At 38.8% G+C, this 27,789-nt stretch overlaps 1 protein-coding gene across 4 annotated transcripts; it reads left to right on the forward strand.

Moving 5' to 3' along the window:
* The first annotated feature begins 8 nt into the window (after positions 1 to 8).
* On the forward strand, positions 9 to 27,642 carry kdm2aa (lysine (K)-specific demethylase 2Aa). Of its 4 annotated transcripts, none has more exons than XM_058777239.1 (22): positions 9 to 246; positions 5,387 to 5,525; positions 5,612 to 5,690; positions 5,800 to 5,846; positions 5,942 to 6,120; positions 6,561 to 6,667; positions 6,891 to 6,984; positions 10,350 to 10,503; positions 10,700 to 10,851; positions 11,318 to 11,444; positions 11,529 to 11,761; positions 11,967 to 12,044; positions 12,611 to 12,862; positions 12,958 to 13,074; positions 13,764 to 13,850; positions 14,100 to 14,258; positions 14,576 to 14,602; positions 16,468 to 17,612; positions 19,107 to 19,270; positions 21,808 to 21,954; positions 22,029 to 22,244; positions 26,053 to 27,642. In XM_058777239.1, exons 1-22 carry the CDS (start codon positions 196 to 198, stop codon positions 26,232 to 26,234), a joined length of 3,936 nt encoding a protein of 1,311 aa, XP_058633222.1. In that variant the 5' UTR covers positions 9 to 195; the 3' UTR covers positions 26,235 to 27,642. The 4 variants fall into 4 exon arrangements, with proteins under 4 accessions (XP_058633222.1, XP_058633300.1, XP_058633385.1 ...); XM_058777317.1 differs by having other exon boundaries at positions 10 to 246; positions 10,700 to 10,815; XM_058777402.1 differs by lacking the exon at positions 9 to 246 and adding an exon at positions 598 to 1,429 and having other exon boundaries at positions 10,700 to 10,815.
* Positions 27,643 to 27,789: the final 147 nt, after the last annotated feature.

Genomic DNA, 27,789 nt, shown 5'->3' on the forward strand with positions numbered 1-27,789 from the left:
CCATGCGGAGTTACCTGTGGAGGCTTACCGATAATTCAATGTGTACACTTCTTCCAGACAGTTTATTGGACCAAAGGAAATGTCGAGGATTTAATGAAGACCTTTTTTGAAGTTCGTTCTTTGTCACTGGGCTAATTCGAAAGAAATGTAGATTTCTTTGACCAGACGACCCAAGCGAGAGCTTTATATGAAGTCATGGAGTGGACATCCGCAGGCGATGGGACCTCAAGCCACGGAAGATCGAAGGTATTTAAAATATATTTTAATAATATAACTATTAAAGCAATTGTGTTGCAGACATTTTGCTTAGACTGAGTGAGTGTGTTGATATTTAATATTTGATTGGTTGGCAACGCGATACTTTCAGCACATAAAAACCGATCTTTGTGTAGCTGTATTGATCGGCGTACAGCTCCAGCCAATGAGAGCGTGGCTCCTCTGGTCACGTGTACTTTTATTTGTCTGTTAGCACCGCCTCCCAGTGAAGTGACAGCGACACTAGCCAATGAGAGCAAAGGCGATGGCGTCGCATGTGTCTGTGATTGGGTGCTGAACCAGCAATGGGCGGGGCTTACTTCGTGGTGTTTTTGTGACGATGTGAAAATGGCGGCGAATGATCTACTACATTAACTTTGTCGTGAATTCACACAGTGGAGCTGTCTAAATAATGCTTACTTTCACTTAGAATAGAAAAGTTACTAGACGAGTCTAGTCGGAGTGCACATTTTAATAGTAAAAAATACACGAGGACTGTTTTACCCGCTGGATTTTCCCCACTGTGAGCCCGAGTTTAAGTCTTGTGGAAATATGGTTTTATTTGAAACTTGAACCAGGATTAGCGTATGTTACTCGATAAATATACGCTCCTCATTTCTCGCCTCACTCTTCACGGTTGACTGAAATATTAGACGCTGTACATATAAGCCGTATGTATAAGCAAGACCCCATATCGCTTTGTAATTTTAATATTTTTACGACCGTGTTTCTGGGCTGGTTAGCGGTCGGTTAGCTGGTGCTGATGCTCGTTCACTATCCTCAGCAGCGCTTAGCTCGACAACCTAGCTTCCATGGTTGTTTTAATAACCTGCTGTTTTTTCATTCTTGTGTGAGATTATAATACAATAGTTTTGTAGTATTAAAGAACACGCTGAAATCGTTAATCCCGCTTCTGTGTGAACGAACCTGCGGACGAGTTCTTAACTATCTGAAAACAGTGATTTTTATACAGCAAGTATTCATGTAACGTAGCGTTATTTCGATTAAACGGACACTGTAATAAAGTGACCATCAAACACAGTTGGGGAGGTTATTTCTAACGCGATAAACTGTCAGAAGCGCGTTTCTTGGCTCGCCGCTTGCACAGGCGGGCTGCGCTCGACTCCTCATCCTGACAATGGACGATCCCAAGCCGCGTTACAGCAAGAGACTGGTAAGTGCAGCACAGTGGACACTTGGAAAATAAAATGCTTTGATTTGGAGGGTACGTTGTGTGTGTGTATATACTGCATTTTCACAGAAACTTTAGCTTCAGCTGATGAAATGTTGGCAATGTTCACTACACTCGTGCTGTCATTTGAGTGGGAAAAGAATCTGCGAGACCTCAATTTATTAAGCGTTTTATTTACTCCGTATCGGTTTAATGCGCTCAGAGGTTTAACATTTTGAACAGATGTCAATGTCAGTTAAAGATTTCTTAAATACTATGGCAAGTCTGGCACTCTCGTGGAGAGGTTGGATACGGTAGATACTGTTTTTTTTTTTTTTGTCTGACTCGCTGAAGAACCATGTGACCAGCAAGTGCCAGAAACCACTGACCCTGACAATTTTTATTATCAAGAAACATTTCCATTGTCACATCAAAAATCAATAAAATAATTCTGTAATTCCACAAAGCGTTCGTGCAGTGAACGATGGTGAGGGAATAAAACGCTTGGAGATTGACTGGTTGGCGCGAATATCTTCGTCCTAAAAATATCTGCCAAAAGATCGTATTTCTCCGTTTTTATATAATACTGTTTGTTTTTTGTTGTTGTTGTTTTTTAAACCTGTTTTAAAATGGTCGTATTTCCTTGATACAAACTGATAGGTTACTTTCGCTCTATTAATATTCATATTTTTTTTTGTATTAACCTCAACAATACCTCAGTTGAATGCATGTTCGACACCATTTACCTCACATGCGAGACTGTCAAAACGCCACCAATATCATAATGTTAAATTCATATTTAGTTATACATATTTATATAATATGTAATTATATTATTCAAACCAACACGCATGGCAGTCTGATCAAGTTGCATTTTAAAACAGTCCTATTTGAATTCTTAAATCCAGAAGATTAATGTGTGATTGTTTTAACATAGTGGTTCTGTTGTTAAAAGCTGCTTTTAGCGAATTAGTAGCTGGTAGTTAAAATAACTAGGGCTGCAAAATTTCAATCGCATTCAAAATAAAATTTTGTTTACATACTGTATGTGTGTGTGCGGTGTATAGCTATATATATGTGTGTGTGATATATACCCACACATACGTGTATATATTGAGGAAAAATATTAGATTTAAATATAAAATATTTATATTAATTATATACAAGTATAAATGTTTTAAAATATATGTGTGTATATATATATATATATACACACGTTATGTAAACATAAGCTTATATTTTGAATGCAATTAATTGCGATTAATTGTTTTGCAGCCCTAAAAAGATCTATCAGTCTTTTGCTCTATCTAGATTATAATTTATCATCAATGATGTTAGGGTGGTTGGCAGGATTGTAACATTTGTCTTCTGAAGAACAGGACAGTGATTGAAAGTAAGGAGAATTGGATTGATTGTTGTGTGCAGACTGTTTTTGTAGAGGCTGGGGAAGTGGAGGACGAATGATTAGATTGGTTTAGCAGACCATGTGATCAGACATGCGGAAACGGGGAGAGGAGTGGGAGGGGGCACTGCAGAGGCGAAAGGATGACAGAGGAGAACAGACGGCAGATTTTCTCATTTTGAAAGAAATGCAGGGATGGAGAACGGGCAGGAGATCCTTACACTTGTCGACGGGGGGATGTTGTTGATGAGACGCAGAGGCAGGAAGAGGAAAAACCAGCAGAGGGATGAAGATGTGACACTGAAGGTGCGAGGTGTGTAGTGTCTCATTGCCCTCCACAAGGGCTTCCTCTTAGCGCACTGCAGTCTAGGGCCTCGCTTAGAGAGATGGTGATCAAATGCTAGGGAATCACAAGAGTGCATGGAAGGTTTTCATTTTGGCATCAGTTGCGTTGTCCTTTTTTTTTATTTTTTATTTTTATACTCCATCCTAATTCATCCCCCTCCTGCGTTCCCATATTGTGCTTCATTATTGGTGTCAAATGGGGACATGTTGCAGTACAGGTTGTACTGTTTCACCATTTGCTGCTTTTGTCAATGGGAGATCTGACAGTTGTGAACGGAAGAGATGGAAAGATGCAATGATGCAGTGTGACAGATGCAGGGATTGCGCACAGGCCCAGAGGAGGTAAAAAAAACCTGCAGCGTCGTTGGCTAGGGATGGGCACAAGCCCCTAAATATTTGGCAATGTCAACACTGATTAATCATCGTGATAAATGTGTCTTCAAAAGTATCTCTTCTTAAAGTTGTGTTTACAGTTGCGTTTTGGGCGGTTCCTTGCTGTCTGATTGGTTAAGAATAGGAACATGGTGTACATGGTGACTTTCAGTTTGTGACGGCAGGTTTAGATTGGCGTACACACAGGACATGTTCTTGCATTCAGAAACAACCAGACAAAGCACAATTGATGTATTGGAACAGAACATAGGTCCTGAAACACATTTTTAAAACTAGTTATGAGACAAATAATCATCTGTTGTGTTTGGGCTATTGTCTGGTAAGGTTTTTAATCTATAGGGCTTTGTTTGCATGCTCATAGAGGTTCACATGGTTTGATCAGTTCTCTTTTGAACGGGTTTGTTGCTAATTTTCTTTGATACTGCACAGTCATACCCAATTCATTTCATTGATTTTTTTATTTTTTTTCTACCCCCCTCTTTTTTGCACGATGTCGTTGAGAGGGTGTGACGGCAGGGCTTTAGGAAGCGTGTGATTGGCTAGTGGTTCCACATCACCATAGAGACATTGAGGGCAGAGACAAGGGCGAGCAGAGGAAGGTCTTATTGTTTTGTTCTGTGTGTGTGTTACTCACCTGCTCTCAGTGAGCTGTGGTGCATCTCAGCATCATTAGCATTGCAAACAAGCATTATTTCAGATGGTATTTTTTTTTCTTTGTAGCAGAAGTTCTATACACATAATTTGTAAGCTACTGTTTAAAATATTGGGGTCAGCAAGTTTTTTGTTTTTAAGAAATACTTTTATCCTGCAAGGATGCCTTAAATTGATCAAAAGTGACCGTTAAGGCTTCCATTGTTACAAAACATTTCTGTTTCAAATAATTGCTGTTCTTTTGAACTTTCTATTCATCAGAGAATCCTGACAAGAAAAGCAACGTGAAAAGCCTTCCACAAAAACATTAATTAGCACCACAGTTTTCAGTTAATAATATAATTCAATAATAAGAAGAAATATTTATCTTTGGCAACACATCATCATATTAAAATGGTTTCTGAAGGAACATGTGACACTATAGACTGGAGTAATGTATGATGAAAATTTAGTTTTGACATACCAGGAATACATTACATCTTAAATATGAACCTATTAGCTGTTAATCTGTTTTTATTGTAATAACATTTTAAAATTGCTTCCTTTTTCTTTTCTTTTTTTACAGTATTTAAAATGCAGGACCGTGAGCATAAGAGGACAAATCTTACCAACCCCAGTTTTGAACAGTACTGTATGTGTTACAGAAATCAATGATAATCATCTGTACTGCAGTGGCATTTTTGAAAGTATCACGTTTTAAATGCAGTCTTATATACACTTGCCTTGTCTGTGAAGGATACATGCAGTGCTGTATTAAAATCTATAGTACAGAGGTATTATGGTAAAAAATCTGTAAGTGTACAGCAACTCATCTGTGCACTGATGTTAAACTGAAAATAGAATGTGACCGTTAGTAGTTTTCTGCTGGAGCCATATGAGCAGTTCTTCTCCAAGGCTCTTAACAGTGAATCCATGTGCATCTGCGTGATTTGTGATGTCTTATTAATAGTTGGTGTGTGTGGGCTAGTGCTCATGATGGGTGAGTTATTTAGTGTGTGTATTTGTGAGAGTGTAGGTGTGCGCTCAGATAACCCAACAAGTTGAAGCTGTGGTAGTTATGCAACATTTGTTCAGCATTCAGGAGACGAGGAGGAGTGTATGCGGAGAAATAGTGTTGCTCTGGCATCGGTTTTTCATTTGTCTCATTCTCTCACTCTCTTGTCTTACAGCGGTCTGGCACGCGGCGGCGTTACCAAGACGATGGCATTTCCGACGACGAAATCGATGGAAAGAGGACTTTCGATCTGGAGGAGAAGCTTCACAACAGCCGCTTCAACTCAGACAGAGTCAAACGCATGGAGGGTAAAGGTGAGAAAGAGATGCAGCTCTTTATGGAACTCTTCAAAGATCTTAATGACGTGTGTAATTTAACACTACTTGTTGTTGTTTTTTAGACCTCACTTTTGAGTACGTTCAGAGATATGGGCTCCGGGACCCCATTATCTTTGAGAGACCTGATGGACTTGGCATTAAGTAAGAGATTAGTTTTTCCTCTGTCCTTTACGGTTTCTTGACACATTTCAGAATGTTTAAAAAGTTTTACATTTAAATTTAATCTGAATTTGCAATATTTCCTTTTTAGAATGCCAGATCCAGACTTCAGTGTAAATGATGTGAAGTTGTTTGTAGGTAAGTGTTTTTGTGGTTGGATATGCTGATGAATTTCATGTTGACTTGCGTCAGTGGTGCTTCAGCATCTACTCCCTGCTCGTCTCTGTTTACAGGAAGTCGGCGTATGATTGACGTGATGGATGTGGCTACTCAGAAGGGGACGGAGATGTCAATGGCGCAATGGAGACGCTACTATGAGACCCCTCCCTCTCAGAGAGAAAAACTTTATAATGTTATCAGCCTTGAATTTAGCCACACTAAACTAGAGAGCCTTGTCAAAAGACCTGCCACGGTAGGTACCTTAACGCTTAAAGGGATAGTTCACCCAAAAATCAAAGTTCTGTCATTAATTACTCACCCTCATGTCGTTCCAAACCCGTAAGACCTTTGTTCATCTTCGGAACACAAATTAAGATATTTTTGATGAAATCCGAGCTCTTTCTGACCCTGCATAGACCGCAACAGAACTACCATGTTCAAGGCCCAGAAAGATGGTAAGGACATCGTTAAAATAGTCCATGTGACATCAGTGGTTCAACTTTAATTTTATGAAGCTACAAGAATACTTCCGTGTCAGTCAACGAAGGTCTTACGGGTTTGGAACGACATGAGGGTGAGTAATTAATGACAGAACTTTAATTTTTGGGTGAACTATCTCTTTAAAACACAACAAAAAAATACTAATATTTAGATCTGTCTGTGACGGTCATATTTTTTTCTATGTTGTTACAGGTGGACATGATTGACTGGGTGGACAACATGTGGCCACGACACTTAAAAGAAAGACAAAGAGATTCTACAAACTCTATCATTGAGATGCAATACCCCAAAGTGCAGAAGTGAGCATATATTAGATCCTTAAATATAGTTTGCATTTATTGGTTGGTCTTGGTCTTATTTTACATTGTGATAAGGCTTTAAAACAAAAAGGGTTTGTTCACTTGGAAATAAGTCTGCTGCATTATGTTCATGTTCCATTTCTCACACAGCCCTCTTTGTTCATTCTTGTTAACAAAACAGTAATTTTCTCCTATTTCAAATTTGCCTGTGTTTTGTTTCCAGGTACTGCCTAATGAGCGTTCAGGGCTGTTACACAGATTTCCACATAGACTTTGGAGGCACATCTGTGTGGTACCACATACTGTGGGGCTGCAAGGTCAGAGAACACTGTATAAATACACTACTGTTCAAAAGTTTGGGGTCAGTAAGAATTTAAAAATATTTTTAGTGTTTTATGCTTACCAAGGCTGCATTTATTTGATATTTACATTTACATTTAGTCATTTAGCAGATGCTTTTATCCAAAGCGACTTACAAATAAGGACAATGGAAGAAACAAAAGAGCAATGATATGCAAGTGCTATGACATGTCTCAGTTAGCCTAACGCAGTACATGTAGCAAGGTTTTTTTTAATTATAAAAAAAATTGAAAACAAATATATAGAATACAAAAACAATAGAGCAAGCTAGTGTTAGGTTTTTTTTTGTTGTTTTTTTAGCTTTCTAACAAGCAGTTAGAAAATGAATAGAGTGCAAGTCCAAAAGGGGCAAGAGTTTTTTTATTTTTAATTTTTTAATTTAAATAGATTTAGAATAGAGAGTGCTAGAGTTAGAGGGTCAAATAAAGATGGAAGAGATGTGTTTTTAGCCGATTCTTGAAGATGGGTTGGGCAGGTCATTCCAGCAGGAGGGAACATTTAATTTAAAAGTCTGTGAAAGTGATTTTGTGCCTCTTTGGGGATGGTACAGTGAAGCGACGTTCACTTGCAGAACGCAAGCTTCTAGAGGGCACATAAGTCTGAAGTAATGAATTTAGGTAAAGGGGTGTAGAGCCAGAGGTGGTTTTGTAGGCAAACATTAATACCTTGAATTTTATGCGAGCAGCTATTGGTAGCCAGTGCAAATTGATAAACAGAGGTGTGACGTGCATTCTTTTCGGCTCATTATATTTAACAAAAATGTGTTTACAACAACATTAATATGCTTACAAATAGTTTCTATCCTACAGTTTACAATCCTTTACAGTCCCTTACAATCCGTATCCTTCACAATACACTATTTACTGATAAATATATATTTTTTGCACTTTAAAGTTTGAGGTGCATAATTTGTCATGCTAAATAATAAAATTGTTAGTTTAAAAAACAAAACATTAAACTAAACATTGATGGAATCAATCTTCTGAATGCAACATCAGTATAAAGTATCAATACTTTAGTATTGATCCATCCGTCACTATGAATCTGTGACTTTACAGTTACAAATAAAAGACCCCATTAACCAGACATTGAAAATCAATAATATGGGGTACGTACTGCCACTTAAACAAGTTAATTCATGTGATGTGCTATTGTAAAATTAGACATTTTTATTTTATTTATCGATTTACTTTTTACGTTTCTTCAAAATACGTGATGGGATGCAAATCAAGCATGTGACAGTAGAGTATGAGCTAAAAAATATACTATATAGAATAGACTATATCAGATTTCATTCTCAGTAGGGGTGTCAAAATTAATTATTGTATCGCGATGAGGACGTGAACGGTTCTGCATCGATGCAGTAATAGGCTATAATCGATTATAGCCTATGACATTCGCATAGCGAGTATTAAAAATGCACTCTCTATTTTAAAATCTGAGCTTGGCTTTTTCCCGCATATTCCATCAGATTATCAAACCTAAAAAATACACTACAAAGAGAAACTCACTTTCTGCATTCTCAGTCTCCGTGAATGTCTTCCTGAAACGAGTCACTAGAATGAACCAAAATGACATGAGAAATACAGTATATCTAAAGAAAGCTTGAAGTGTCTATTATTAAATGAAGTAAGTCATGTCGAAAACAAATATTCTTTGATCAAATAATCCGTATGAAAGCAACGCGAGGTTCAGTCTTCCCCCGTCTGAGCTCACATAATGTGATCATGCCCAGCATGCACATCACGTGCTAAGATAATAATCCACGCGTGAACATGTAAACGCTCATGTCACCTCTGTAGAAAGATTCAAGTTCATCTCAGCTACTTTTCGTTTTTTGGAAGAAGACGCGGCTGTGAGGAATAAGCCTTGAATTGTGATGCAGACGCGGTTTAATCCAGCGGTTGATCTCATTCTGATGAGTCATTTATTTTTTACTTTGAATGTGTACAAGTTTGTGTCACAGTAACACTAATACTTGTTGAACTATTCCCAAACTATAATGCCAGACTAAAATATGTCGAGTGCAACATTTTGAAATATGCTAGGCAACCTTTCATTGCATCTAAATGTTGTAGGACTCTCATTTTAGTTCGCATTCTCCGGTGATTTATTAAAGGGCATACTGATGCGCTTTACTTCATTATTTTTAACACTGCATTTGTAACTTAAGTAACATAATTTTATTGACGTAAGTAACTGTAATCAAATTACATAAATTTAAAATGTAACTCATTACTTTACTGCATTACCAGGAAAAGTAATTAGATTACAGTAACGTGTTGCTGAGTAACACGTTATAACCAACTCTGGTACTAATCAAATGCCAATAATGCTGAGGAATCTGTAAACTTGCGATACTTAAAGCACTCCGAGATACTGAAAGCGTTCTTTGTTCATCACTTGTAATCGTCTTGTCCCCCTTTATTACTTTATATTTGCTTGTATATTTTGAAGCTATATTTACTTTTAATTCTTAACAATAATTCATTATATATTAATTAATGGATTAATTAATTAACATTATTTTAAAATGTAGCCTGCTTATAATTTAATAAAAATGCGCAAAATAAATTTGATATAATCGTGATGCATTGTGATATCGAATTGAATCGAATCGAATAGTTGACGTGATAATCTTAATCGAATTGAATTGTGAAACCAGTGCCGATTCACACCCCTAATACTCAGGCCTGGAAGGAGGCGGAGCAGCATTTGGAGCCTCTTTGTTTCTGACGCTATATGAACCCCATGACAGTGTGTGGTGGGCTAGCAACGGGTTAGCAACGAGTGTATATAGCTGAGGGATGTGGTGATATTTCAAACGCTCGTACAAACTCTTAACGAAGGACTGAGGAAAAGTGTGGAAATCGATTTAACGAGGTATATTTTTATTTTATTTTTCTCCGCTCCTCAACTGACTGAAATTCACCAACAGATTTTTTTGGTGACATCTTGCTCATACACACAAAAAAAAAAGCCTCTTTTTACAGTAATATTATGAAATACATTACAATGTAAAATACTGTTTTCTATTTGGGTATGTTTAGAATGTAATTTTTTGATGGCAAGGCTGAATTTTCAGCACCCAAGACTTGATCACTTTTGATCAATGTTTTGATAATTTCTTAAAAATCTTTGAACCCCAGTCATTTGAACAGTAGTATATAGGCTAAAATCATGGTTTTTTCGAATTTAGCATTGACATGAGCTCACTGATAACACCATATGAACTGTTGTATTTTGTGTAAGTAGTTTGCTGTCAAAACACCCCAAAATGGTTTTGGCCTAGATGAGTTTGATTTGGATGTGTCTGCTTCAGGTGTTTTGGTTAATCCCACCCACGCCACAAAACCTGGAGCTTTATGAGAACTGGGTGTTGTCTGGGAAACAAGGCGACATCTTCCTTGGTGACAAGGCCACTGATTGCCAGAGGATTGAGCTCAAGCAAGGCTACACGTTCATTATTCCATCGGGTGAGCACATGCAGGCCCACACATTTGTTTACGTGAACAGAAACACTTGACTGTTATATAATTTGTGCTTATTTATTTGGAATCTCTTAGATTACCATGTGTTTTCATGCTTTCAGTTTTGAATGATTAGTTTGAACCTTCTTAAATTACATGTTTGCTGTGAATTAAACCTAAATTTTTTTTTTTTTTATGTTAGGTTGGATCCATGCGGTGTATACACCAGTAGACACACTTGTGTTTGGTGGGAACTTTCTACATAGTTTCAACATCCCCATGCAACTGCACATCTCCAGCATTGAGGACAGGACACGGGCGAGTCCAGCATTTTACTGCAACCACCATTTTCTTGTATAACTTAAGTTTTTATGGGCTTATTAATTTATAAGTAAATCTCACAAAACCTGCGATAACATGACCTGGTCATCTTTCTCCCTAAATTTAAGAGATTAATTAAGTAGTAAGAAATTGCATTTTTTTTTTTTGTACCACATTTGGACTGCTCATACCATTTTGCAAATTAAGCGCACTACTTTTCAGTTTTCAACACAATTAAGAGGAAAAGATCATTGTAATTACCGCAGTCCAATAATCATTGTACTATTTCTTGTACAAATTTTTTGTTTTTCATATAAAAGAAAAAAAAAAGAAATAACCTTTGACTGATCTGGAGAATTTTCCTTACTGCTTTACAGTAATGAGAATGAGTTTCCTTTTTCACACAATTATTGGGAATTTGGTAGGAAAAGGTGTATAATTTTCATGAAAATAATAACTGGGAATAAAAAAATCATAATGGTCTCTGGTTGTTCCTCAGGTGCCAACTAAGTTCCGGTATCCATTCTATTATGAGATGTGCTGGTACGTGTTGGAGCGTTATCTGTACAGCATAACCAACACCTCCCACCTCATCCCTGAGTTCCAGAAATACTCTCTGGGAATTGGTCAGTACATTAACAATACATTCACATCCGATTCCTAACAGATAAGCTTAACTCTACTTTTGTCTTTTTGAATCTAATACACAGGCTTGAAGCAGGAAGGCTCAGGCTATGAGGTACTAAATGGTCATGTAAAAGAGGAAAGAGATGACAGTGATGCTCCCTCCTCACCTAATGCACCAGGGGTAAAGCTTCACTTGACTCCTTTGGAGATGGAGGGGCTGTGGCACCTGGTGGGGAAGCTGGAGTCGTTGCCCTCACATAAGAAGTGCGTGCCTTCAGGAATACACAACGCTGCTGCCCTTCTACATGACATACGGGTCAGAACTCATGCTCATTGTGCTTTACACTTCTGGTTATTTTGATGTACTTGCTGGTGTGGTATTTGTGAATTTAAATTTTTATTTTTTTTTTCTCATAAAATGTCACTTGAGATGCAGGATTTAGGTTTTGTTGCTTAAGAATCTAGTTGGCACAGTGATTTTAAAATCTAATGAAAGTGTTTTTGTTTTCTCTGTCTTTTAGGCATTATTGAAAGAACATGCCAATGACATCCCTAAACTCTCTTACACTGGAAAACCTATTGTCAGATGGCCAAAGAGGGTAAGATCACAGTATTAGGTTCTTTAAATGGATAATTTTTAATTTTCTTTCCAGAAAAAGCATTAAGTGAATCATGTAAATAACTAACATATTATAGTTTCTTTTCTTTCAGTTATTGTAATTTTTGTGGTCAGTGTTTGTAATTTTATGCCATACCATGGAATAATGAATTTGATTCAAATTAGTTATTTGTAATTTTTATTTGTAAATAATGTCATGGTATTTGTTGTTAAAATGTTTTATCTTGATTTTTAAAAAAATATATAATTAAAATTAGCTTGTCAGGACAATTATTTTGTTCTAGCATACATTAAATTAATGGTGCTATCAAAATATGACTGGAACATTTTTTTTGCTGCACTGACAATTGTGACTGTCTAAATATGTGAATTAAACAAATGAAGCTTGAGTTAACTGCTTTCAAAAGGGGACATGATGGATAAAAGAAACCATAAAATTTGCATTGATGAGGAAGATGCATTTTATTGAATTCTATTTGAATATTCTCTCCTAAACCCACCACACTGCAGCACTTACCTCTGATTTCTCTTTGTCCCTCTCCCAAGCCCCCTTGGTACCAGCCCCCTCCTCCCCCTCCACCCGTTATTCGTCCCAAGCTGGCAACCACACCCATTGTTCCTCGGCCAGTGAAACCAGCCTCTAATATGTCGGTCCTACGACGGCGCCGTGTGCGCTGTAAACGCTGTGAGGCATGTCTGCGCACAGAATGTGGTGACTGCAACTTCTGCAGAGACATGAAGAAATTCGGTGGCCCTGGTAAACTCAAACAGACCTGTGTGCTGCGGCAGTGTCTCGCTGTGAGTGTGTTCACATTGTGCATTTTACTTACAATGCAGCCTTCCTTTGCATATATTGATTAATATCACTTTGACTTTCTGTGTTCCCTCAATAGCCTGGTCTGCCACTCTCTGCTGTATGTGAGATCTGTGGGGAAGGCAACCAGGACACTGGTGAAGAGCTCATGGAGTGCTCCAACTGTGCTCAGATTACACATCCTAGCTGTTTGAAGGTACAAGCATTATTACTACAGACAGCAATTCAATAGACGTCTCAAAATGCTTTATTCAGATTCATTCATCTTTGAGCTTTGTGACTAGTGGCTTTGCAAAGTGTGGACATCAGAAAACCATTTTCAGCACAGCAGAGCGTAACAATTGGCTTTTGGAAGTAAAAATCTTATTCATGTTCTCCGTAGAAAAATGCATTAGTATTGCAAGACTCCTTAGTATAAGCACTTCAAGGACAGACCTGCCTGAGCTTTTGAAGAGACTTTTTTTGTAATATTATTTACAATTGAATGTGTCCTTGCTGAATAAAAGTATTCATTTCTTTAAAAAAAAAAAGCAAATAGTTTGAATGGTAATGTTTTTTTTAGTATAATCTTAGTGCACTTAAACTATAAGACTTAATAGTTTTGTTTTATTGTCATTGCTCGTTTCATTGTCATTTACTATGCTTTGTGGGACAGACAGCTTTATTTGTTCTTATAGATATGAGTACAATGTCGGCACCGATAGCCTTGTGGTTATAGCCATACAGCGCAACTGCGCTCACGTTGACCAGAGTTCAATTCCCGTCTTGAGGTCCTTTGCCGCTCCTTTCTCTTCATCCAACGTTTTTCTGTCAGCTCTCCACTATCCTGTCTCATTAAAGACATAAATTACTGTTGTAATGATCTTATGTCCTCTGTCTGTGTAGACATCTGGTGAGGGAGTGGTAAACAAAGACCTACCGAGCTGCTGGGAGTGTCCTAAATGTGTTATGGGCAAAGACACCGATTCCGAGGTAAAACACATTTTTACAAGCAAAAACATTCACCCACACACCCACAGTTTTATAGATTGTTTCTCGCCCTCTAGTTTGAACACACATTCAGGCCTTTGAAACGAGGGAAGCTTTGAGTGTTCGTTCTAATGCTGCTAGCTTTTGCAGGCCTGCATACATACACACTCACTGTGCATGCCGAGAGCTTACTGTGATCTACACACTCAGATCTGCGTGTGTAACAGTAACGCTTGTTTTCCTGTGTGCCAGTCGTCAGGCAGCGGTGATGACATCACGGCACAGGATGGGTCAGGGGGGCTTGGGGGCGAGGGCGGGGCATGGCACGGGGTCGGGCGGCCCCCCTCTTCTCTCTCACACGGGTCGCTCCAGAAACGGGCCGCAGCCCCTGAGCAGCGGCTCAGGAAGCGGGTGAGAGGCTCCGTCTTCCTCACACCACTGCTGCCGCATGCACAGCCGCTCCGCTCTGCCTTTATGTATTCCCTTCTCTGCTCTCTCTACCTTTTGCAGTAACCCCCATCTTCTTTCCATGTGTGTCTTCTCTCGCTCGCTCTCTTTGGCCCACCCTGCCCTGTTCATCATCATTGTGCCCCACTGCTTTGACTGACTGAGGGTTTCAGAATCAGCTTTGTGTTCGCAGCTTGTGTGTTTCCATTCAGTGATCTGATGTGTTCATCACTGTTTATTGAAGTTCATAATTAACCACAGCATGTTATTCTGTTTTGCAGCTAAAATTGGAAGGTGGTAAAACACATGTACGTATCTTTTTTTTTTTTTTTTTTTTGGGAGATTGTTAATCAGTGCTTGAATGATTTTCTTAACTTGTAATGAAAAAGCAAAATTTATCTTCATTTTGTTCTGACTAATTGTTTGTGACAGCAAGTGGATACAGACTTTTTCTGTTTTTTTGTTTTGTTTTTAAATTTAGATTAAAAAAAAAAAAAAAAAAAGTATTGGCTTGTTTAGCAAAGTTTTAGGCCCCGTTTCTGAATGTTTTTTTTATTCTTTATCATAAAATTTTGTTGGAAATGGGTCCCTTTAACTGTCTTTGACATTCAAAATTTGTTGAATTTAACCCCCCTAGTGGCAGTCACACAGAACTTGTCATATTGGTCAGGGCAAAGGTCTGTTGACCATGGTAAAATTAATGAATACTGAATGTTTGACTATATCCACACAAATTAAATAACCACCAACACTTCTGAAGGGAAAAATTTGGTAATTCTTAGCTTGTGCTTATAGTTTTGATTAGGTTCAAGTTTTTTATAATAACAAAAAGAATATAATAGATAAACTATCAAGACATGTGAATAAACAAGTAAAATAAAAAATGAATGTAGAATATAATAGAATACATCCTGTTGGGCATGTGGTCTAGCTGCAAAAGTTCAGATATTTCAACACACCCAAAGCTCAAATCCCATTTGAGAATTCTGCATTTGCATATAATCAGAGCTGAGTGAAGCTCTCATTTCTTTCCATTGGAAATATTTCTTTTTGTTCTGTCATTTGTTTAAAGAGGACATCGGATGAAATTTTCACTTTTTTAGCTTTGTTTTTGCATTTAGTTAGGTTTCTGGCATGTCTGCCAGCTGAGAAAATCTGAAAAGAAAACATGCATCCAGTTTGTTAGCCAGTCTGAGTTATTCAATCTGCAGCCAGTTTCTAAGTAGATAGCTAGCTGTTTAAATAAGACCAGCTCTGAGCCATATACGTATAGAAGCATTTACGTATAGAAGCTTTATAAGTTGCAAAATTAAAACGAAAATGCATTACCCAAATCGATTAGATATGTTTAACATGTCCAAGCAAAAACTGTAGCAAAATTATCATTTAATGCTTACTTAGGAGTAGGACACTTGGGATTGCATTTTCATTGTGATACCGCGTCATAATTGTAGCAAAATGCAGTGAGAATTTCAAAATGCAATCCGAGCCGAAGGTGCAGCAAAATGGTGATTTAAATGTCTTTTATTTTTCTTAAATGCATTGACACTTACATATATGATGTTTCAGTTGCATTTTCATTAAATACCCTGCGATGAATATAGTTTAAGTCATTGTGGATTTGAAAATGCATTCCGAGCCGAGCACGCCCCCTAGCTGTCAATCATTACATTAAGGCGGGGCTCGGCAACAGGACACACGATAAGTCAATATTCACTGTTAACCAAATGCTTTTCACCTGCCTGAACATCTGTGTTTTACACTCGGATTGATGCACATAAGCATACAGACTTAAAAATTTTTTTATGTAGCTACACACATATATATATATATATATATATACACACACATACTGAGTCCAAGACTTAAGAGTCATGTCTTGTGTTGACAGCCCACGGAAGAGAGGGGTGGGGTGAGCAGTAGCTCATTATCATTTAAAGAGGCATGCACCAAAATGGGTTGCTTTTTTTTTTTTTTTAAAAGGCAAAAAGGGTGTTGTTTTACACGGCCATTGAATTTTAAGCAAAGTGTGTTACAGACATTTCATGAAGACCCTAAAGGATCATACCAAGTTGTGGAAAATGGGCATCCGATGACCCCTTTTAGAGATTGTGAAGAGGTGGGTTTAGTGTGCCTTTTTTCTTATTTTTTTTTTCTCTCTTCTTTCTTACAGAAACGCAAGTCTTCATCTCTTGATCCTCGCGTGGCTAAGATCTATCGGCGTCATGGGATGGAGCACGATGATGATTCGGGCAGTGATGACGACAGCGGCAAGATGTCATCTGTCCGAGGCGGGGTCTCTTCGTCCCGTCGAGGTTATGGAGCTGGTAGGCGAGGTGTTTGGAGAGGCTCCTCGCATCGAGGGAGTCGAGGGGGAGGCAGCTTGGCAACAGGTTCGCTGAAAATGAGGCGGGGACTTGGGGCAAGAGGGGAGAGAGGGGGTCGGGTGAGGTTAAGAGGAGGATCCCACATGAGGCGACGGCGCTATGAAACTGAAGACGAGGATGATGATGATGATGACGACGACGATGATGATGATGAAGATGATGATGAGGATGACAGTGATGAAGAGAGACATCTTGGCCGGGCAGATAAAGAGCATCGTTCAAGGAGACGAAGACGGAGAGGTGACGACTACGATGATGACGACGACGACGATGATGATGATGAGGAAGACAGTGAGGAACAGGACTTTGAAGGAGAGGACGATGACATGGAAGACTTGGATGATGGAGGAGAGGAAGATGAAGATGATGAGGATGGAGAGAACCAATCAGACTCTGATCCCGACCCACCCGTCTTACTAGTCTCAGACTTGAATGATGACCTGCTGAACGATTCCTACCTGACTGTGACCCTCCAGCGTCCTCCAAAGGCCAAACGGGACCCCGGCTCCATTGTACCCAAACTGGAGGCAGCTATGTCTCCCCGAACACCTAGTGGTCCTGGCTTCATCCAGCGCAAAACGCTACCCAGGACCCGTCTCAGGAACAGCACCTCGACGCCAGCCGGAAATGGCCTCTCTCAGTCCAAAAGCATCCACACATCCGGCCGCCACACGAGACGGAGCTCCAACCAGGATGGTCGAGAGAGAGACACAGCGTCACCGTCCTCTATGTCTTCTCGATCCTCTGTTTCTCCACCACCTCCTCCACCAGCTATCACCACTTCTCCTCCTTCCCTCCTCTCTCATCCCTCATTTCGTGACGTAGGAAATGAGCGTGGCTGTGAAAAGGACATTTGGATGTCTGTGTTCCGTTACTTGGGTCGGACGGATTTGGCTGTGTGTATGAGAGTCTGCAAGGCTTGGTACAAGTGGTAAGTGTAGAAGTAGTTACAGTTGAAGCTTCAACAGATCCTTTTTAACAAGCTAGGATGTTTCCTTTAATTTCCTGTTTGTTTGTTTCTATCAGACAAAAGGCCTTTTCACACTAGAGAGAAATGATTTGGCAAAATAAGACTTAAATTGTGTTTGATATGTGTTAGTACTATTATAAAATCTGCGATGTAATGAATTAAATATGCGCTGTGGGTTTCAGAATGAAGCGTGGCTCTGTTCATTTACACGCAAGTAGCTCATGTTTTCAGTAGGGGTGTGCAATAATGACAAATTATATCTCAATATTTTCAGAAATTTTGTTGATGACAATAATTAGCCGATATTTTGCTGAGCAAGTTATTGTGCTGGTAATTTGGCACCTTTAGGACTGTTGTGGACAGCTGACTCCCAAAGCTTTTCCAAATATAAATTTTAGGTTTATATTTAATGCATATCAGGGGTGTCAAACTCAGTTCCTGGAGGGCCGGAGCCCTTCAGAGTTTAGATGCAACCCTAATTAAACACACCTGATCCTGCTAATCAAGTCCTTCGGGCTTATTTGAAAGCTACATGGTTTGTGTGTTGGAGCAGGGTTGGAACAAAACTCTGCAGGGCTGCGGCCTTCCAGGAACTGAGTTTGACACCCCTGATGTATATGTTAAAATATAAACCTAAAATTTCCAGTAGGCGGCGGCAAATCACTGCATGAGTGAGTCATTGAGTCATTCATTCAAACGATTCGTAAACCGCGGCTTGATTCAGTAGCAAAAACACAGTTGTGTGTTGCTCAGAGATGCAAAACAGTTCTGCTGTGGCTTTGTTTGCAACTATTTTTGTCTAAATATAGCTAAAAAATACGAACTGTGCTGTATAAAATGTAATTAATATTTACTTCTTGTTTATTGAGCTGTTCATCAAATCAATATCATATTTGCAGTCATGATGGTATTTGGAGGAAAACGTCACTCTTCATTTGATATTAACTGTATCAGATGATATAAATATAAAAGACATAAGTCCTACAGGGTCATTTTCCTCCCCTATCTTGAATTTAAAAAAAAGAAAGTATTTTAATAGACTAAAATGAGGCAGTGGAAGCGTGAACTGTAAATGTGCTTGCTCAGTAGTCTAACCTACATCATATAGTGTATGCCTGCACTCTCTGGGTGAGCTTTTGTTTGGTTTTTGCGATATATGCAAAAATAATTGCAAATTGCATATGGTTTAAACAACGATTACAATATTATCGTAGACGAGATATATCGCACACCACTATGTTGGGGTCGACAAAGACAGAATAAGATGATTAAAAAGACTAATTTGCATAGGTAGCTTATTGAAAGGATGATGGTATTTTTACAGTAGTACACTATTTTAAAAGGCATAGTTGTTTTTGTTCATAGTTGTGATAGTTTATGATCTTGATCATTCAGTTACATTCCTCCCCCCCCACCTTTTCTCAGAGTAATTGTTTTGGTTCTCTCCTGCTGTAGGTGTTGTGATAAGCGCTTATGGACACAGATAGATCTGAGTCGATGTCGGGCACTCAGTCCTCAGGCTCTGGCAGCCATCATAAAACAACAACCTGTGACACTTGACCTCTCCTGGACACCGGTATCAAAGAAACAGATTGCCTGGCTCATTCATCACCTCTCAAGTACAGTTTACCCAAATCTCAGCCTTTTATAGATCCTTAAGTGCCAGTTTTACTAAACGGGGCAAATTAGCGTGAGAGCGCAATTCCAAAACCGCACTGATAGAAGGGGAAATGTCTGCAGGTGATTTACTAACAATGTGCAAATTAAAGAACACCGACACAACTTGTCATTTACATATCGACCAACACAATACACCAAGCGCAGCGCAAATTAGCATAATCGAGAATAAAGAAATAAAGAAGCCACAGTACGTTTAAAAGAACTGGAGGAACCATCCTAAATTTGATCTTACGATCATCTCTCGAATATGTGTACGCTTGATTCATAGAATGAGCGTACGAACAGAAAACGCACGTACGCGTTTCTTTCAGATGTGAAATCTATGAATCGCAAATGATCTTGAACTTGCACGCAATTGAATGGTTTCAGCTATCTGCCTTGTAAACGACTCTTAATTAATGTCATTAACATATAAAATATCACCAATCAACATAATTTAGAACAGCGAGCTGCAAGAACAGCTTACATTTTAAAAAACCTGCAATACTCTGACAATAAAAAGTGCGTACGTCTGCTCAGACCCTGACATGACACTAAGCACTTTTCACCGTCAAATACAGTTTTATAAATACATAATATATAATGGATTTAAGCGTGCACACTCTAAGATCAAATCTGTGCATACCCACGCTTTATAAATGAGGCCCCTGGTATTGCGTGACTCTTAGTTGAGGGTTCCAAGTCGTCTTTTATTTCCTGAAGCAATTTAAAAATAACATGGCTTGCAAACAATATGTTCAGATAATGTGGTGTTCTGGCATTCCAAATAAATTAATACATGTGGAAAAAAATCCTCTCACTTCTACCACGCGCTCTGTTCTCTGCGGTGCCTCCTCTTGGCAACAATAATTGCAGCCATTTCAAGCGCAAAATAGTTTAAAGAGGTGGTTGACTTTTTTTTTTTTTTTCTTCTCTGGGATTGATTGTGTTTATGGGGTGCAGTCTAACGTGTTCATGCTTCGTTTTTTTAAAAACGCATTATTTTTCACATAATTTACCTTTATTCTACACCGCTTTGTCCCTTCTCTGATAAACGGGCTGATCATTTTCTGCTTTTATGAAGCCCCTCCCTCAGAAGTACACGATGGGTTCAAATTGGTTAGCTGACCCAGTGTGTTGTGATTCGCTAAACCGCCAGTGCGCGTCTAAACGTCCCGCCCCTCAGCTCAGCGGCATATGCTACGGTGTTGTATTGTAAACAATGACGTCGTCAATATTGCTTATCAATTTGAGCCCGATTGAGACGCAGAGGATATTAGTGAAGAGGATCGTGCAGAACCTGTGCAAGCACAGCTCTTAATGGTGTGTTTGTTGTTGTCTCATACTTTTAGATACGCTGTTACTTGTAAATGCTACTGCTTCTGTCAGCTTTTAATATGCTTTTTAATATTTAATATGTAATATAAAAAAAACCTTGCTACGTGTACTGCATAAAGCTAAATGAGACTTGTCATAGCACTTGCATGTCATTGCTGTTTTGTTGATTTTGATTGCTTCCATTGTCTACATTTAACAGACGCTTTTATCCAAAGCGACTTACAAATGAGATGTAATACACGGTTTTATCCTGATTAAAGCTTTAATACAGCACGACAACCGCACGCACGTGTGCTGTATTATTGTGCATGTATAACGCGTCTCATTGCTGTGTGAAAATAAGTGTATAATTGGAACAGTTTGTTGGAGCTGATCTGACAATCTGAATGAGAGAGAGAGATACAGAGCAGGGGGATGCGAGGAACAGGATTGAGAACCGCTGCTTTAGAACATGATTTTGAAACTTGTGAATTCATTAGAAGACAGAATTGTGATTCATATATGAATAGATTTTTAAGTGCACCCCTAGTTTTCTCTTCCTCTTCTCTAAAGCAGCACAACATGGCCTCGCCCCCTTTGCTGCATGTTCCTGGGGGCGGGTTTATCTGGGTTTGGTACATCACGAACCCGGGAAGTAACTCGTTTTAGTCCTCATGAGCCGTTTTTGTAGGCATTAAACTGCCATAATTTAAAAGACCATATCTCCTTTTGCATTGGACTTTCAGCTTCATAACTTTGCAGATATTGTTTATGCTCAAACGGCAACAAGTGAAATCGCAATCAACCACCCCTTTAAGACATGTTTTTTTGGACGTTAAATAATGGTGCAAATGCCAGTAATTTGACGAGCGCAAACGTTAGTAAAACGCGTTGAGATTTCATTTTGAATTCTCTCCTCCCATAAATTTTGCATCTGAAAGGGAAATTCCTACAAATATAATAAAATAACTTGTGTCCACGCCTTTTCGGCGCTAATTGATCACCGTGTGTCTTTAGTAAAACCGGACAGTACAATTTTAACGCCAAACGATGGTTTGCACTGGTGCAAGCTGTTAGTAAAACTGGCCCTAACAGTCTTAACTCGTATAAAATTGCTTAAAAATAAAACATGAATCACAGTCAAGACTAAAATACTTTCTCTCTCATTTTTTTTCCACAGGTTTGAAAGATCTAACAATGTCAGGTTGCTCGTCATTATGCGTGTCAGCGTTAAGTACACAGAGCTGTCCGGGTTTGCGAACCCTTGACCTGAGCTGGGCCGTGGGTGTCAAAGATTCACAAATAAAAGACCTCATTGTGCAGCCAGGTGAGACACTCATAATCATTATTAATGAGACCGTGTGTTTAGTGTGAGCTGAAATTCACTCTCCTCTTTCACAGGCAGTGAAAGTCGCAGTCGGCTGAGAAGTTTGCTCACTCTGCGCTTGGCTGGTTTGGATGTGAATGACTCCACCCTGAAGATGATCGTCAGACATATGCCTTCACTGCGCCGGTTAGATTTGTCCCACTGCCAGGGGCTCACAGACCAGTCCATCAACCTGCTCACTGCTACCGGCTGCAACACTCGCAATACACTCAAACAGCTCAATCTTTCAGGTACCCTCCATCTTCTGGAAATACCTATACGTTCTTCCCACATTGTGTTTAGGCTATCCTTGTGGTGCCCAAGAAAACACGACTAGTGCTGCAAACACAAAATCTTGGTAATACTTTAGTTTGGGGACCAATTTTCAACTTAAAATTAACTTGTTGCTCATGAGCATGCATATTCGCTGTTTATTAGTACTTCTAAAGCACATATTAATGCTTTAAACTGCATGACCATATTTTAGATCCTTTAATCCTACTCCATACCTAAATGTAGCAACGACTTATTATGAATAAGCAGCAAATTAGGAGTTTGAGGCAAAAAATGAATAGTGAGAATTGGTCCCCAAACTAAAGTGTGACCAAAATCTTAGTCTTAAAGGGGTGGTTTACTACTTTTTTTTTCTTTGCTTGATTGTGTTTATGGGGTGCAATAACATGTCTTTGTGTTTCGTTTGTTAAAAAACGCCTTATTTTTCATATATTTCACCTTTATTGTAAGCCGCTTTCTCCTCTGTCATTTGAACGAACGGTTGACTTCCTGATTCTCTGAAACCACTCCCTCAGAAACAGGCAATGGGCTCAGATTGGTCAGTTGGGCCGGTGTGTTGCGATTGGCTAAACTGCGTACTGCACATTGTCCGGAAACTTCACGCCCATCACCTTCACGGGCGACAGTTGCATGTGCTGTGGTCAAATGTAAATAATGGTGTCAATATTGCCGTATCAGTTTGAGCCAGAATCAGACCCAGAAAGCGGTAATGAAGAGAGTTAAGCAGAACTTCCGCAAGCACGGCTCTTACAAACGTTTCTGAATGGAAGTTTGCTGTTGTGATTACATATAATTTTTTGAAGTTTGTACACGTTTGTCTTATACACACAAAATAGCATCGAACTAACTGGCTACTATAACCAAACAGCGTTGACTTGTCTTTACGTTCTTGATCAAATCAAAAAATTACGTCATAAAGTATACATGGAAAATACATTTAAAAAATTTGTACATAATTATAAATTCGGGTCCAAAATGTTTGTACGCGTTTGTCAAAGACACACGAAATAGCATTTAACTAACTGGCTACTAAAGCCAGCGTTGGCATTTGTTTACGTCCTTGATAAAACTAAAACATTACGTCTGAAATTATACATGCAAATACATTTAAAATTATGAAATCTTACTTACAGGTTGTGACCCAACAACTGCTGCCTCTGGTTTTAAAGTTGGAACTGCTCCATGTTTTAGTAATAGTTTCTGTGTGAATCCGGCATTGAACTCGTGTAGATTCTGGAAGCTGTCTTCCGTAAAATGCGCAGCACAGAGAGCTAAATTAGGATTATAATTGTCAGGAACATAATCAAACATAAATTTTAACCATTGTTGACGAACTACAGCGTCCTGTAGGAAGCCCGAACACAGAAGACCTGACAGCTGGGTGAAAATAACACCGTTTCGATGGCATGGCTACAACTCTCCACTATAACTCTTCCTCTCGACAAAGCTGCAGAACATGGCCTTGCCCCCTTTTAGCATGTTCCGGAGGGAGGGGTTGATGCAAATTTATGGGTTTGTTACGTATGCAACCCGGGAAGTATCTCGTTGTCGTTTTTGTAGGCATTAAACTTCCTGATTTTTAAAAGACGATATCTCCGCTTACGTTGAACTTTCAACACAGCAACGCAGCAACTTTGCAGATACTGTTCATGCACCAACAGCAACATTACACACTATTTAAAATGAAAAAAGTGAAATCGCAGTAAACCACCCCTTTAAATTCAGTTCCAGATCAAATTGAAGGTGATAAAATCTTACGTGTTTTAATTTAGTTCAGTTGCATCAGTTACTGATTACCATGCATTTATGCCAAGCAATAGCTTATGTTTACTTCATGCTTTTAATATTGTAATATATTGTAAATGGTTGTAAGAGTGCATATTTTTGAATGACCAGCTGGAAGTAAGCATGTTCATTTCAAAATACGAGTCCCTGTGTGTTTTGGGCTTGTTTATACTTAAAAGTTAGATATTATGCATAAAATCTCTTGTTCTCCTGGAAATTATTGGTATTTTGGTTTCATAAACTGTATCTGGCATTTAATTTGAACATAAACCTTTCTAGCTTCTCCCTGTCACAAGAAGAAATTAATAAGAATTTAATTAAGCACAATATAGAGATTTTTGTTTGTTCTATATGGTATTGAAGGGTTGGTTCACCCAAAAATGTAAATTAGCCTGTTTTTTACTCGCCCTCAAAGCGTCCTAGGTGTATGACTTTCTTCTTTCACACGAATACAATCGGAGTTATATAAAAAATTGTCCTGGCCCCTCCAAGCCTTACAATGGGGGTAAGCGGGTGCTTTTTGTCAACAGTCCAGAAGACGTGAAATAAAGTGTGTGCATCTGTAATAAACCATGCCTCATACAGCTCCGGGGGGTGAATAAAGGCCTCTTGTAGTGAATCCATGCGTTTTTGTAAGATAAATATCCATATTTCAAACGTAATAAACACTTCAGCAAGTTTCCTTACTTTAGCAAAGGAAAACCGGTCTCCTCTTGGCTTATCGAAATCCTCCGACATTTTTCTTTACAAATCCTTGTTTTGTGCTTCTAATTTGTGACCAGTGTTTTCTGTTCTCTCTCTGCGTTTGTCACTAATCACGCAACGCTGATGTCCTACGTCATCCGCCTGCACGACTTCCGCGTATGACAGTCAGCGGAAGTGAGAAAAAAGTGTTTATTACGTTTGAAATATGGATATTTATTTTACAAGAACGCATTGATGCGCTACAGGAGGCCTTTATTCACCCCCCGGAGCCATGTGAGGCACGTTTTATTACGGATACACACACTTTTTCACGTCTTCTGGACTGTTGACAAAAAGCACACGCTCGCCCCCATTGTAAGGCTTGGAGGGGCCAGGACAATTTTTATTATACCTCCGATTGTATTCGTCTGAAATAAGAAGGTCATATACACCTAGGACGCTTTGAGGTTGAGTAAAACACTCATTTTTGGGTGAAAATAACCCTTTAACTTTGTTTGGCCTAAAGAAATGATTTACCCAATTTCAATTTGATGACAATTTGCTCATCCTCAGGGCATCAGAGATGTAAATGAGTTCTTCGTCAGAACAGATTTAGAGATATTGCATCATTACATCACTTACTCACCAATGGATCCTCTGCAGTGAATGGGTGCCATCAGAGTCCAAACAGCTGATAAAAACATCAGAATAATCCACAAGTAATACAAGCTATCAGTTAACAGCTTGTGATGTGAAAACCTGAGTTTGTAATAAATCCATCATGAAGGCATTTTATGTTTAAATTATCGCTTCTGACCAAAATCCATAACACTTCCAGTGGAAAAGTCTGTCCCCTTTTGTCCTCACATCAAAATCCCCATACATATTTGCTTAGAACTGTTTTTGCTTGTAAACGATGCCTATTTCTCTCCTGATTCAGATGAGAGGACTTTTTCACTGCAGAAAGCAGTATTATGGATGGCGGTATTTTAGCTGGAAGCATCAGTTTGAAGTTAAAAACATTTTGATGGATTTGTTTCTTGCAATCACACCTTTTCGTTTCACAAGATGTTAATTGATGGACTGGTGTCAAATGGATTACTTGTGAATTTATTTATTTTTTTTAATCAACTGTTTGGACTCTCATTCTGACGGCACCCATTCACTACAGAGGATCCACTGGTAAGCAAGTGATGTAATGCTGAATTTGATGAGGCTGGTACTCACAGTTGGTGGTTTAACTTCTCTCTGTCTCTGTCTCTCTCTCTCTCTCTGTCTCTGTCTCTGTCTCTCTAGGTTGTAATAAGTTGACAGATGCTTGTCTGTCCTATATGAAGCGATTATCGGCTCTGGCTCTGTTGGATTTGCGGGGTTGTAGGAACGTGACTCGACACGGCTGTGAAAACTTCATCTCTGACCTGTCCTACTGCACCGTATTCTGTCTGACCGAAGACAAACTCATTCAGAGAATATCATAACATGCACACACAAACACACACACACACATACATACACACACAGTCTCCGCACAGCTCTGCTTAGCGAGCTCACGAGTGCTCCATCCCACTCAATGCAGGCTCATCTGGCCTGAATGGGAGGATGAGGCTGAAGAAAATAGATGGATGGAAGGATATGACCACTGTCCTAGAAGAAGGGTAAAAACAGGCTGACGGAAGAGGTTATTTTCAGCGCTGTCTTCAAGTAAAGTGGAGGATTTTATTCCCACAACCCATGAGACCGATGCAGACACATCCAGCGTGTGGCTTTTTCTTCTTCTCTGGGCATTCAGCCTAATCCAAAGTGACTCCTCCAGAAGATGTTGCTGATATGCTTGAAGCTGAACTTCATAATCCAGCCCAGGTGGGATTTGGTCAAGAAATTCAGTCCAGGTGTGGCCACTGCCGTTGCAGCGAATTGAAGCAAGGAGAAAGAAAATGACAGACATGGCACGTCCTGATAGTTCTTATCCGCCACAACTTGATCAAAGAATGTAGTGGCAGCACAGGATGAATCTGAATCATAAAGACTTCAGCATACCGATCCAGATCCATGCTTTCTTAGTGACTTTATGTCTGAACGCAAATTTTTGTCGTTCAAACCTTTCTGAAGATTCTGCTGTCTGGATGTTTGTAGACATTCAAGTTTTTACTCACTCGTACCAAACAAATCACTTTCTTTTTGTTTTGTTGTTTCATCTGATGTTTTGTTCTTCTGCTGGTCATCTCAAATGGGCGATTCACCTGCATTCTCCTGTCCTGTCTAAACTTAGAGGGTTGCTCACAGTTAATGCTCAATTGTTCATTTACCCTTGGAAAGCTATAATTTAAGTGCAACTTGTAGCAACACAATAGCAATTATTTTCCAAGGACTTTTTAAACAAATGTTCATTTTTTTGTTTTTCATGAGAAAGCAGAAAAATAAAAAGTGGAAAGCAAACAATGTGTTTGACTTCACTTACACCTATTTGTCATATATTGCCTTTTAGCACAGAATCCATGAATATTTTGTCATTTTATGACTGTACACAGACCTAATTTGAACATTTCCATACAGAGATTATCATACATGATAAGGGTTTGCAGGACAGAAGTAGAGCCACAATAGTAATAATATTGGTCAGCTGATATGGGGTTTTAATGGCCAGAGTGCAGGGGGGCCCAAAAGTCTGAAACCATGTTGAGAATCTGATATTTTATTTCTGGAAAAGTGTAAAGTGTTTATTTATGTTGTAAAATACAAATAATTCAATCAGATTGATTTCTAGTTTACTAATCAAATAAGCAAATTTGTCACATTGACCATGTGACCTTTGTACAAGAGGTCAGATTTTCTTGCCTCAATTTAAAGCATACAAGATTTTGTATTAAATTGAAAAAGGCAAAATGACATTGTGTTGATTCAGTTGTTCAGTAACATTGTTGTATATGTATACATAAAAAAAAAAAATGTTTTGTATATGTATGAACAAATTAATGATCACAACTAAGATGCACACAAAATCTCTATTTTTATGAATACATTTACTCCATTGTG

This window comes from Onychostoma macrolepis, chromosome 01 (assembly GCF_012432095.1).
Source record: "Onychostoma macrolepis isolate SWU-2019 chromosome 01, ASM1243209v1, whole genome shotgun sequence".
NCBI lineage: Eukaryota > Metazoa > Chordata > Actinopteri > Cypriniformes > Cyprinidae > Onychostoma > Onychostoma macrolepis.